The following is a 13745-nucleotide window of genomic DNA, read 5'->3' on the forward strand; positions in this document are numbered from 1 at the left end:
TAAAGATCTATTGAGATACAATGCCGGAGCATTCACAACACCTATCACCCAATGGCAAAGAAACATAACTGCAGTCTGTTCTGATTAATACTTCAGTTTATGTGAGGGAAGGATAGAGGAGTGCACTGTGGAGCAAAAGAGGGAGACTGAAAACAGCTCTTTCTTTCCCCAAAGACAATCAAATTCTTGTTCAGCTTTTGAAAGAGTTTCAGGGTCCAGTTCTTGGGATAGGTTCAAGACTATGAACTTGATGTGAAGGGATATGTGCCTTGAAGCCCAAAGGAAAGATAAGAATATCTTAAAAGGGTGCAGGTGTAAGGTACAGCTATTTCTCATTTTACTTATCTGCTAGCCATAGACACTTTTTTACACTGTAAGCTGATACAGATATGCTTCACTTTCCCCAAGCTCCAGACCATTACTTATCACTGTATTGTAAATTTCCCTACAGGGTAATATGCTCACAAATGAGATGCTGTAGCACGAAGTTCAAGCACTTAGGTGTCCTTTGTGGATCTAACCCAAAGATGTTTTTGAAAACAAGATTTAGGGCTTCTGAAACTTTTATCCTGTGTGTTCTGTGGTCGCGTGTTGAGATATAAGGAAATTAGTTAGTAGGTCTCTTGAGTCCCAGTTCCCCCATATGATCACAGGATGTTTCTCCTCAGCACATTAATTCAGTCAGGGCATTGACACCAATATAATGTAAGAAAAAGAACTCTCAGGTTCATGCCCATTTTCCAGACATGATCTTGCATTGGATACCTACTGCCTATGCAATGTATGTTTATGTACATGCTTACTTTTTATCTTTTCCAGAAATCCCTAATAAAATAAACCGTGGTGAAGCCAAACATCTTGCAGATACCTCAGGGTCAGACAAAACAGAAAGAACAACAAAGAGGTCCAGAATATCAACCATAAGGCGGATATTTGACATGGCAAAACACCGAACAAAGAGGTCATCCTTTTTCTCAACTGGTGTGAAAGTTTGCCCACAGGAATCAGTGAAGCAGATTTTAGCCAGTCACCAAGCTTACTATAGATTAAGAGGTAAAATAATGATTGTAGCATGTACTTCCTCCTTGAAAGTATTTCTTTTAATTGAAGAAACACAATAATTTTCCAGAATATTGTTCTTTAGCTCTAGACAGTGTTTATGCTATTTGCTTTATGCTTTATTTTTACATAGATAATCAAATGTTACATGTACATCAGCATGGCTCAAGACAGTCAGTTACCAGAACAGAATAAAAACAATGCACTCAAAGGACTAATGAACCCAGTGTAATTGCATAGTGTTCTAGCATGGCAGAACGTGAAGACCAAATTATGCTTGCACTACTGTGTAAAGATGTACCACCTTTCTCAGAAGTGCAGCAGGTACCATCATTACTACTCAGAATTAATCCCGACAGCTCAAGTAATGAACTATTCATCAGTCATTGCACAAATATGTTGGTGTATCTGTAGTCATATTAAGTCTGTGGCAGTGTTGGTATGCTACAAACACTGAGATAATTGCCATCAGCTCATGCAAAGACCTTAGTCTTATTTTTAAAAAGTCTAGAAAGTTTTTTCTGCCCTTTCCCAATTAATATCTGGTAGCCACATGAGTCTTACAGCCTGTGCCTCTCTGTGGGACAATCTTACATTCATTTTGTTCTGTAGACATACCTTTAGGTCCGTTCTTTTCTGTATCTAAAGTCTAGGAGAACACTTCCACCCCTCCAAGTCCCATGACACAATTAGAACTGTAACAGCACTGTGGATCATATCTGTCCTCTAGAGAATTTTACTGCTTCCTAAGAAAAATTACACATTTTTTTTTTTTTTTTACATATATATATATATTCTATGCTTTCAGGAATGAGCATACAACACAAAGCAGCTCAGATATAGGAGCTCAGACAGTTGCTATTGGATAACCTGATCCTGCTGTGACCCTATACCAACTCTGAAATAACACACCATAGCTTAAGTCACCATGAAGACAGTCCCTCATGTGGGGTAAACTGGGAGCATGCATGAAATCAGCTACAACGCCTCCTCAGCTGGCCATGTGTCATGTTTATCTAAACCCTGGTAACTGGATTGCTTTTCATCAGATAGTATATCTTTATTCAGCAGTTACTGCTCAGAAAAACAGATACCGAAGAGTTGTAATTGAGAAAAAGATGATAGAAAGTAGCCTTAACTGCTAGCTCATAATGAATAAATCTCTTCAAAAGACAGCCTGTTCCTTTTTAATAATCTGACCACATCTGCTCCACATGCAGCTGCTCTACTGGGAGGGCAGGTCGTTCCTGAGGTATTATTAAGGTGCCCTAACACAGCTAGGTGAGTACATCCCTACAGCAAGTTTAGAGAATACTTAGAGAAACTGATTGCACTAATTTCAGAGACATCGATGTTTTAGATAATGCAGGTAATTATCTCACGCTAAATCAAAGCGGGTATCAAGTACTGAAAATAAGTGTCCAACCTCACAGTAATGAACTTTGTAAAGTAAAGTGCTAAAGGCAACAGCTTTTAAATTGCTAGCAAGTTTTTGTTAAAATGGTTTTTCTAATATGTTTGAAAATCCCCTTGTCTAAAAGCGTTTAACTTTAAACAACATTTTGAAGAAGTGTGTTCCTTCATCTTGAGTGAGTGTACATTATATTTTCACAAAGCCAAAAATACAGCTGGCTTTGTTGACTCTAACAATACCAGAGGAATCAACAAGTAGTGACAGAGGCAGTCATCCATGAATGGGAAGGTATAGCAACAGCCGAGATAAACTGAACTGGTTCTGTTCAAAACACATCAGTTCTAGCAGTCACCGAGCCATGCTGGTTATCCTGCACAACTGAGTTCACAGACCCTGCAGAGGACAATCTCCGTAAGTGGCTATTTCTGCAGTTAAGCAAGAAAGTCCACACAGAACAGCACTGGCTGGCTCTGTGCTAGCTTGAGGATCTTTTTGGACCACTCAGTGATTTCAAACATGACTCAGGTGCAGCTAGGATTCATTCTATGTTTAGTTTGAGGCTGTGCAAAGTGAGTTAAGTGAAACCCAAAGACTTTGGGTGTGGGGAAGGGCTGCTATCTGAACAGAAATCCAAAGACATATTAGTATAGTTAGTCAGGTAGGCAGTAGCTGTCTGGAGGAGGGAACAGTTCATCCTCCAGAATATTTCAGATATGGTTTCAATTTACAAAAAAGAGGAGACTTCAGCAAGATGTTGGTAAAAGTGCACTCAGAAGTGTAGCCCCACCTGGTCATCTGTGACTCTCAAAAACTCACTTCTGCAGACGTATCTAAGACCTGTGTTATCAGAATCAAAGGAAAATAAACCCTATAAAGTATTTCTGAGCAGTAATTTTATAACCTAGCTGCTGCTTTTTCCCCTCCCTCATGTACTCATGCATGTCATGATCCTCACTCACAGTGCTAGAGAGCAAGGTCTTTGCAGCAGGAACTTCTCTTTTACAAGTTTTCCCTGAAATTCCTGACAGAGTTCTGACTGCTAGAAAATAGATCAAAAAACTGGATGCCAAGTCCAAATATGCATTCTAATATATTTTGTAACATCCTACAGCTGAACTTCACAGCTTTCCTGCATAAGGAGTGAACCAACAGCATACATAAAAGTATTAGTCTCCATTATTATATTATGTGTTTTACATAATCTCATGCAATTAAGTCAGTTTACATCCAGTAAATGAAGCTCCCTTGGAGCCATTCCTGAATACCACCTTTTCAAAATCTCCCCTACTGTCTTATTCTCTTTATGCTCATTTTCATTTCCCCAAATGATGCAGAATGCTACTGTTCTCTCTGGAGCCACAGTACCTGTTAATCTTGTCTGATGTAGCCTGGCATTTAACTGGGTGATTCATCACCATGGAGGAGATATGTAACATTGAACAAATGACTGTGTACAGTTGTGTAGAGAGGAAGGAAATCATGTTCTTTCCAAAGGAATTTTACCTATACTAAGTCATTTAATTTTTCCAGAGGTGTTTAAAGAAACATAAAAGCATGTACCTGCTGCAGAATGTCCTTAAGATTTTGAAAAGGCTAATTACACTGAAAATTTGGAATATAATCAAATCATTTTAACCTGCTGCATTTAAAAAATATTTTTTTCCATTAAAATGTTTTGTTAGGTGTGTGGGGAATATAAAAATCTTAAATATGTTCTGTTTAGCTTGTTCTATGCATAGTTAACCATACTAATGTACAAAACCTTTGTATACAGTTAAAATTATGATTATTCAAGTATGATGACTGCTAGATTATTTTTTTCTCTACCTCCCTGTTTTCTCTCACTAGAACATCCAGTATGTATCTTTGTATGTACATACCTTTGAGGTGAAGGAAGTGTGCTTTGTGTTTGCTCCTCATTCATGATGATGATGTCAGGCCAAGTTAATCTCTCTTAAAATGAGGGAGATTAGCAATCCTTAATTCAAAGACAGTTAATTCTTCAGTATAAAGGCAAATAACTGTCAACTCAAAAATACCTAAAAGACCTAAATATCTAAAAATACCTAGAAGCTGGATTTGTTTACTAAGTACGGTAAAATGTGTAAATCCCAAATCACTTCAAAAAGGTTATCAAGTTTACTTTTTGGTACAAAGCATCCATCCCCAGCCCCTTTCATCTTACTCAGTCTGCCAGGAAGCTGTGTGGGAAGCCTTTCGTATTTTTCTGGATCGGATTCCTGATACCGCTGAATATCAGAACTGGGTTACTGCCTGCCAGAGGGAAACCTTCTGCATATTCGACATTGGCAAAAACTTCAGCAATTCCCAAGAGCACCTGGAAATAATCCAACGGGTAAGGATTACTGATATTTGTTTAGAAACTGAGGGAGACTTCCAAGTCCCTCCTCATCTGCTTATATAAGGGCAACGAATTGCTCAGGAAGAGGAGGGGGCATGTGTTAGAAGGAAAACGTAAAAGTACAGTAAACGAAAGAGCTAACAGGCTTCTGCTCAATGGTTGGATACACCCACTAGTAAAATGCTGTTTTTCTTAATCTTTTCGCAGCGAGTAAAACATAGAACCTTCCAGGAAAGGTAAGTAGCACAAGCAGAACCCTGCCACTTGATGTTACTGCCTTTTTTGAAAAAGATATGTGTAGATGTGCGTGGATGTGAAGAGATATACAGATAGCACTGTGGTGTATTTTGTGTGTGCTGTGAGAGATGTGTATACTGTATGTATCATAGTACACAGTAATTGAATCACAAATAATGAAGGTGGCCAAATGCCTCAGTTGCCTGTTCACTTTGAGACACCACAGAATGTCTTCTTAGACTAATGTGAGCATGAAACCCTGACAGAGCCATGGCTTTGCGTTAGACTAGTGTTGATTGGGAGTATGACAAAAGATTACCCACAATTGCTATAATTCTCAAAAGGAAAGTCAGAGACCTTAACAAAAGTTTATCTGGGAGGCCTCATGAAGCGATAATATGAAAACTCTATGCCTTCACTTCAGCTTTCCCCTGTATTTTTACACGTCATGATAGTGTTAACCAATGTAATGCTTTATTCCGTAAACTCTTGGAATAAAAGTATGCTCCCAGCAATGCTCAGAAGTCTGAGAATGGCAGGATTAAAGTTACAATACTGAACTCTGTCTCTCTGCATATAAATACTATAGTACAGCCAGACAAATCATTGTCCACAGTTTCTCTGATTAATGTATTACTTTTTCCTTCAAATTTTCTTAGATTTTCAGGTGTAGCAAATAATCTTTTCCATTTGTAAGTTATACTGTCTCATGATCACAGAGGTCTTATGAATCTTTATTCATTACGACATGGGAGCTTTGAGTGCTCTTCTTTCTCAGAAATGTATTTTTAATAATGTAGGGCCTAATTAAACTCCCCTGGAAGTCCAAAGGGAGGTCTTTTCACTCAGTCTAGTGCAAACAGCAGCAGCAAGGCAGTAAGTGAAGTGACTGATCTCAGAGTTCTTATGCTCTATGTGAACAGTACAGTTTTCCCTAGACAAAATTCAGAAGGTGAAGTAAATTCTATGAAATTACTCGTATTTAGCTGGAAATACAGGCAGCCGTGATTATGCATTGTTGGACGTCAACTTTACTACTGTGTGGTTTGGGAAACATTTTGTATCTTCTGTAGATGCCATGTAGAAAGATCAGTCTCCAGTAAAAGACATAACACACATTGTGAAAACATTACAAATAATACTTTAGTTCTCACCACACAAGATATCCAGAGGATGTGGTAAATCAGGATTTGTTCAAGTTCTTCATTTATATTATTAAACATCTAGGTTGGTCCTGTATAGAAATGCAGCCCAGCCATCTTTTCTGTCTATGCTACAAGCTTCATGTTGTCTCAATTAACACCACACTATGCATTTGCAGTGCTCTCAGTTCTTTCACTCATATCAGTTTTCACAAACACTCCACCTGTGTGCACTGCCTTAATAATAGCTATTTCTATAGAAATTTTGAGGAATTCTATCCTTATTTATTTCCATGACTGGGGTTTTATTTTATGCTGTGTTTTTTTCACCACACTACTTAGAGTCCGAAACAACTGAAATTCCTCACCCTCCAATTTCAGGAAAGAAAAATCTCAAAATGTCACTTAGAAGATTCTTATCTAAGAATCTAAATGTTTCCAAAAAGCTACAAATGAATAAAAATTTGATTTTAGAGCAGAAATTATTCTATAGCCTTAATTGCAGGAATCTTTAACACATCTATTATAAAATGTACTTATATATACATAACACTTCTGCTTTTCAGGCAAGCTAACAGTCACAGTTACAAAGTTTATTCATCAGCACACAACTGTAAAACTTACAACAGAAAATAATATCAACAATACAAAAACAAATCCTGTGATGCAAGGCAGACAATCTGTATATCACACCCACCATATTCTTACTTGAGCTTTCAGGTGTCTGCCATGGGGACCATGGTAGGCATTAACCCATGAATATTACATCCGGATCCAAACATAAACATTCCTACAATTCATAATAATCTTGATCCAGGAATCTGATTTGAAACTATCATTACTTGGAAGCGTCCTTATGATATTATAATGCAGGCTGACAACTGAAAAATAAGTCCACCCATCCTCTCCTCACACCAAACCATATGAAACACCCTTGGAACCATAAAATGTCCATTGGCTCTAAAATTAGAAGAAGCCCAAAGTCCTCACTGAACTATCTTGATAGGATGAGATATAGCAAAGGAGACAGTAGTTGGTTTAGATAATGTACAAGAAGTCTTGCTTCCATTTTAGTCAATCAAATTGACTAAATTCCATTTTAGCTTATCAAATATTCCATTAGAAATAACTTATTTTATTTAAAGTACACCTAATATAGGGGTCATTTCTACTTTTATTTTTTACACCTTTACCATTGCCAGTACAGCATGCTGATCATTAAATCACTCATTTCTATTTGATTGATAGGAAAGATGAAATATCCTCAGAGAAAACAGGTGGCAAAAAGCTGGAAGACATTCCTTCCATTTCTACAGGTAAAATCAAATCTGCTTGCTGTGCATCTGCCTATTAAATAGAATTGCTAAAACCAGTGATTCATAGATCTTAGAAGGCTGTAATTTAACGAATGCAGTAGAAGCATGACAAGTTCAGTGAAGTACGATGAAAATGCTTTAGCAAAATAATCTATAAGAAGCATTTTTTGATTTCTTTACAGCATGTCTGCTACTCAAATGTAGCATTCCAAGTTTGTTTCACAGTCTTTAAATGCATGTGTTTTCCTAGTTTCACCTGTAGAGAGTAGAGCTAATTTTGCTTTAGTTATGAAATAACATTTAGAGTGTCAGCTGCTGCATTTTGTTAGCCAAAATAAGCAAGCAGATGAAAATAAAGAATGACTGTAGCCAGAAAGTCACAGAGACGCCAAGACATTAATTTGAGCAGATTATTCCAATTAGACCTACGAACACTGTTGTGTACTACATTTCTTTAAAATAATGTTAGAAATTTATGTAGTGATAAAAATCTGTAAATATGAGCATTTTGGTTCAAGGAGGAAACATCCTGCACACATATTTTTGAGAGCCAAATATGACAGAATCTTATTGATAGCGACTGCCAGCATGGTAATTTTGCCTCTAGCTGGAAAACTCTGTCAAAGCCTCCTGTTACTTTAAATTGAGCCCTAAAGAAAGGTGGTTATCATAGAGACAAAGATCTTAATTGGTAAAATCAACCTTAGACATTTGGTGATATATAATGCAGTATGACAGGAAATGATCAAATATTATTAATTCACACAATTTCATTGATGCATAGTCAGTGCCATTTTTGCCTTCACACATGCAACGCTACTGACGTTTTGACCTGGAAAGAAAGGCCATCTATTGTATAAAAAGCAGCTGCTTTACCCATGCCATAAGTCACGACCACCTTTCACTGGCGCAGGCTTGCGCTCAAACAGACCCTCCACAAGCAAAGCTTCTCCAGTGAGCTGACACCTGACCAACAGAGAAAGGGGAAGATTTTTGATGTGCAAATCTGTTCTTGACTGATTTTACTTTAAACCCCCACAGGGTCCCCTGGCACATCCCTCTCTCCGTATGCACCAGCACCTAACAGCACGCTGCTCAACGAAATTGTTAACGACACAAGACTCCTGTGAAGGTGAGGGCAGCCTGTTTTCCTATCCCACTTTTTCACTCACCTCTTCTTTTTGAGCTCAGCTAGCAAAAAAGAGGGGGAAGTCTTATAAAAAATTAGTGCTTATAAAACATGAGTGCTCCCCTTTGTTACTGCTAGTAGGACTGCAGGGTTTTATTAGCATCTGTTCTGTAGTGGAATAGTGCATGATGTTTCTTGTGTACATGGTAGAAAGTATAAAAATATGGCAACCAGCTTTTAGGCAAAGTCTTTGTTCTTTTAACGAGGGGCCTGTTGCCTATTTTGCACCATTCTGTAACCTTGTTCTTCATTAAATAATGTAAAAATGCATACCTTCTGAGCTTTCCACAACACAGGGGATAGGACTGGACCTTCTTGCCTTTTTCTTGCCAGACAGCCAGCTGTCAAACAGGGGATCTCTGCTGATGTCTCCTCAGAGAAGCCATACAGCATGGCACCAGGGGCTACTCCCTCCTCCACAGGCTTGCAGCAGCTACCACAGGCCACAGTCTATGTCTGAGACAGGGGTGGGGGTGATAGGAGGGGCTGTAATTTTCCCTGTCCTGGCTGCTGTGCCTGGGGGTGGCAGGGAGGCAGCCCTGGTCTCAGCACAGCTGTGTGGCTTCAGGGAACCTTCCGGAACCTCCCTCTGGAGAGAGACCAAGGCTTCACCAGGGCCCGAGGGCCCAGGGTGGACCCTGCTGCTGAGGAGCCCCAGGTGTGAGCTGGCCCCTTGCATTTCCCCTCTGCTTTGCTCTGAGATTTTTTTCAATTTCTAAAAAGTTTGCCCTTCTAGAGCAGCTCCTCGAAAAGCCACTCTGGGGGTTTTTTGTTGTTAGTGTATACTGGCTGTAGGAAGAGGCTCATGCCGCTTCCTCCCCACTTGGGTGAACTCAAGGTCTCGGTGCTGCCGCCGCCAAGAATTTGAGGGCAGAAATGCTGGCCAAAGCCTCACCCATCACACCCCTGGCAAGTTGCCACCATTCTCCATCCCGCCTCTGCAAGCTTCTCAGCTCCGGCACAGGAATCACACTGGAGTTATCCCAGATAAATGCTATTTTTACTGTCCAAAACGATCACATCCTCAGGATCTAAGAAAGCAAAATAATATTCTCAACTGTGTATTACCTATCTGTATCATAGCTGTTGGAGCAAAAGAGCAGATAGAATATGAGGGAAAAATGGTTTTAGAATCACTTATTTGTGATGTTTGAGATGTACGGGAGATTGGCGTTAACCAGTTCCTTCATGTTACAGGTCTCCTCATTCTTTCTCGGCCCAGTCCTTTGTGACCAGCTCCCTAAAGACTGGCTCCTCAAAAGTCATAGGGCAGCAATATAGAAAGTGCGTGTTCCTTAATCTTCTGTTTATATGATAGAACATTACAGAATGCTCTTTCTCTAACTGATGAGCCATATTTTTATACACAACACAAAACATACATTCTTCTGAGGCATCCTAAGGAATGACTTAGCAGAGCTGAGTTACGCAGGATCAATGGGTGCAGGAAGTGTTCTCTCCTGTTTCACTCATTCTTTATTATATTAACATCTTATTTTCTCTCTTATTCCCTGACACACTGTAATCGCACATATTTCTTGTTCTGCTTATTCTTGGAAGCTATCAAAACCTAGGTGTTATGTATGGGACAGATGTCTCTGGCAGCCTTGTGCCAACCCACCTGGCAGCAGAAGTGGAAACCCCACCTCTCTGTGGGATTCAGGCTGATGAGCTTGCTGCTCTTTTGGGCCAGTTTCTTCTTCATCATTGTCTTGCTCCTGTTGTGTTTGTTTGTATATCCAAGGTATAAAAAGCCTGGCTGAGGGTAGAATTGTCCTTGAGCAAATAAAAATATACAGAAGTGTTTAAAGAATACAGAATATGTAAGTATTGCTAATAAGTATAAACATGCAATGTATATGCAGTACATGCAGTAAAGAAAAACTTGTTTTGTGTTCTAAGACCTTCATATTTTTAACAGGCAAACTTTATAGAACCCTGAGAGGTTTTATTCAGAAAAAAACAAAAGGCTTTTTTGTGTAATAAAATACATGGGCAGTGGAACGCAGGGGTGGTATGTGTTAACGTTAGTAACAAGATTCGTGACAAGTACTGAGAGATTGGCAGAAGGCAGGAGTTTCCTGGGTGGCCTCTCTGCATCACCTCTTCAGGTACTTGTGTTCCAAGACTTGAAATTTGAAGTTCAGTTCTGTTTGTGAACAAGGAACAAGAGATCTTAAAGTTAGCAAATGCGTAACTTTATATCTAGGATGAATTAGGAAAGCTTTCTCAATGCACCCATAGTGGCTTTCCTCCTTGCGGCCAGCACATCATAGCCTACAAATGAATTGGCTTTTGGAGTTTAACATTATTAAAGGAAAAAATTAGTAAGTGTAGGCCAAAACTGCAAATAGTGTTGGGAAACAGCAAACAAAATAAGAGTACTTTAATAGCAGTAGTCAACTGCACAGGAAAGGTGTAACACAGGTAGGGCTAATTCGGCTTTATTAGCAGGAAAAAACAAATGCAAACATCTGAACATGAAACAGTAGCAGAGGGTCTGGCAGTCTGCTCTGGCTGACCATGGGTTTTCTGAGAGTAGGATACCAACTACCTTTTAGCATTCGCTTGTCACTCTCCTTGATGTCACACACTTTCCTCCAAAGTGGTGAGTAAAGCTATGTGACTTTAATGATGATGGAAACAAGAAGACTTGGTAAAACTCTGTGTGCAAGAAATGGCTTGATTCTCTTCATCACCTTCATTTATGCATATCAAAGGCAACTCTCAAGCCACAGTAGTAGAAACTTGTTAGGAAAGGCAGAAGAATTAAGCCAACAGATGTGGCTAGGAACCCTCGCCTTTTGTAGGATATAGTTCAGAAAGTTATTTTGGGAACGGGCTTAAAATGAAACCCTTCTACCTATTAAATACTGAAATGTGGGGAAAAAATCACTTAGTTTTATTTCTCCCCTTTTTTTCCTCTCCTCTTCTTTTCCAGGAGCTGGGAACAAATACAGTCCCAGAACTGCCTGTGGAGCAAATGGTAGAATTCAGTGTCACTCTCACTGATCAGGAGTACACAGCTGAACTTAATGATCCCAACTCCCTCCAGTATCGACAACTAGCTGCCAAATTTCAGCTACAGGTAAGGAGGCTGAGTGAATGCCAAAATGTTGGCTTTGTACCTTGGCTGAGATTCATGCTATGAAAGTACCTTTACCATGAAACAGAATTAGAATCTACTGCCCTCACTTGAAATAGATAATTCCTGTTGTCTCAAGACCTTCAGTTTTCCTTCATGTGTAGTCAGTTTTTCCCCTCGTTTAGGCCATCTGTTCAACCACCAAGCTAACAAGCCAATGTCTTTGTCAGCAGTAGAGCCTCAGATAACTGATGAACAGAGTAACTTTAGGAATATCATTCAGGCTTAATCAGGAATTCATGGACACTGCTTTGTCATAATTGAATTTCTACAATAAACCTAATGAGAAATGTAATATAAATGTTAAAAGTAATTAGCTACTGTTGTCTGAACTATTCTTCAAAGGACTTTCAGTCATTTTGTTGTGCATTACCATAATTTCTGTAAGAACTGGAACATCTGTGGTGTTTTCATATAATTAATAATATTAACTGAATGGTCAGCTATCAATTTAATAGACAGCAGTTAATGACTTGAGGTTCCCAAAAGGTTTTCTTAGTAAAATTAACTAAAGCTTCTCATCAGTTTCACAAGCATTCCTTGCTGCAAGCCATTTCACTATCCTGGTTCAGTTTCCAATATGCCTAGAAAAATGGTGAAGGATGTGTTGGCAGAGTTGATAAAAAGTGGCTTCTCTGGAGATTTCCAGTATTGTCCTCAAACAGAACTGCCTGCAGACTTTGTTTACTACATATATAATGATGTAATTCAGCAATCTGACTTTTAAGTTATTTCATTAATTGGAGGGGGAGAAATGCAAGGTTTCTTGATTGTTAAATTGTTTTCCATTGTCACCAAGTTTTATCTGTCACTTTGAAGAGTCCAAAGCTGTTCTTGACATGCAATGTTGAATAGAAAATTATTTGTAGTCCAGTACCATGAAACACACCTGATGTGCTTTCCTCCAAAGATAGGTCACGGAGGAGGCAGAGGGCAATCTTGATACAAGACAGTTTTACAAGTGCACTCAAAGGATGAGAGCGAGGAGGTTAGATTCAGAATTAAAACCTCGTCCAGCTACGTGAGCTCCTGTACAAACTCCAGAGAAGCCTTTGTGAAGGTTGAGGCTGTGGAGTTCCAAGCTCAGTTTCTAATTCATTCCAGGACACGGCAAGAGGGAAGTTACAGCAGACTTTACAGTACATCTGTATACGACAACATACATTTAAAATCACATGAGAAACGGAATGCAGATTCAGATGCTTACGCTACTCAGTAGATCAAGATTCATTTGGCAAAAGTAAGGAATAGGAAGCTACATATGTGCATACAGTTAAAGCATCAACTTCATTATGATATAAAGAGAACCATGAAGAGACTGAACAGAGCCCATGCCAACAGTCAGCTGGCAGAACATGGCTAAAAGGGGATTCGGTTACCTAAACACGGATATCTGGTGCCACTTGAGGTGCCCCAGGTATATCCAATACATTTGCAAGGGCCTCTCAAATATGAGAACTGCACTCTTTTGAACCAGCAACTGAGCAGAAGATAACCTTAAGGCATTGAAAATTATAGTGCTTGCCTAAGTTCACGAAAATTTATTGCATCCTAGTGATTTAGGCCCTTAATCTCTGGTACTTTCAGTGAGCATTAGTCACATGAGTAACATTTAAAATCTTCCCACAGTCTAATTGCTACTTCTGCACCACTTTTACTAAGTCAGACCAAGCTCAAAATGAAGTATTTACCTCAGTTCCTTTCCTACCGTCCTCTGGCAAGAGATGGGCAAGGGGAGTGTAAATGGCAGGCCATTTTCTGTGCTAGAGATTATCTTCTCTTCTGCTTGCTGCAAAGACATCTAGGCTTATACAGTGTGGCTGATACCTGGTATTGTGATAACATACTGAGCTTCTGCTACTTCTTCTTCACTTAACCTAC

At 39.2% G+C, this 13745-nt stretch overlaps 1 protein-coding gene across 1 annotated transcript in view; it reads left to right on the forward strand.

The window, feature by feature from the left end:
• Window positions 1-13745, forward strand: part of IMPG1 (interphotoreceptor matrix proteoglycan 1) — a 62579-nt gene that overhangs the window by 13015 nt on the left and 35819 nt on the right. Inside the window, 7 exon segments of the mRNA XM_050894919.1 lie at window positions 820-1053; window positions 4663-4829; window positions 5043-5071; window positions 7463-7530; window positions 8572-8643; window positions 8646-8662; window positions 11661-11807. Of these exon segments, the coding sequence (XP_050750876.1) occupies window positions 820-1053; window positions 4663-4829; window positions 5043-5071; window positions 7463-7530; window positions 8572-8643; window positions 8646-8662; window positions 11661-11807 (734 nt within the window).

This window comes from Gymnogyps californianus, chromosome 3 (assembly GCF_018139145.2).
Source record: "Gymnogyps californianus isolate 813 chromosome 3, ASM1813914v2, whole genome shotgun sequence".
Taxonomy (NCBI): domain Eukaryota; kingdom Metazoa; phylum Chordata; class Aves; order Accipitriformes; family Cathartidae; genus Gymnogyps; species Gymnogyps californianus.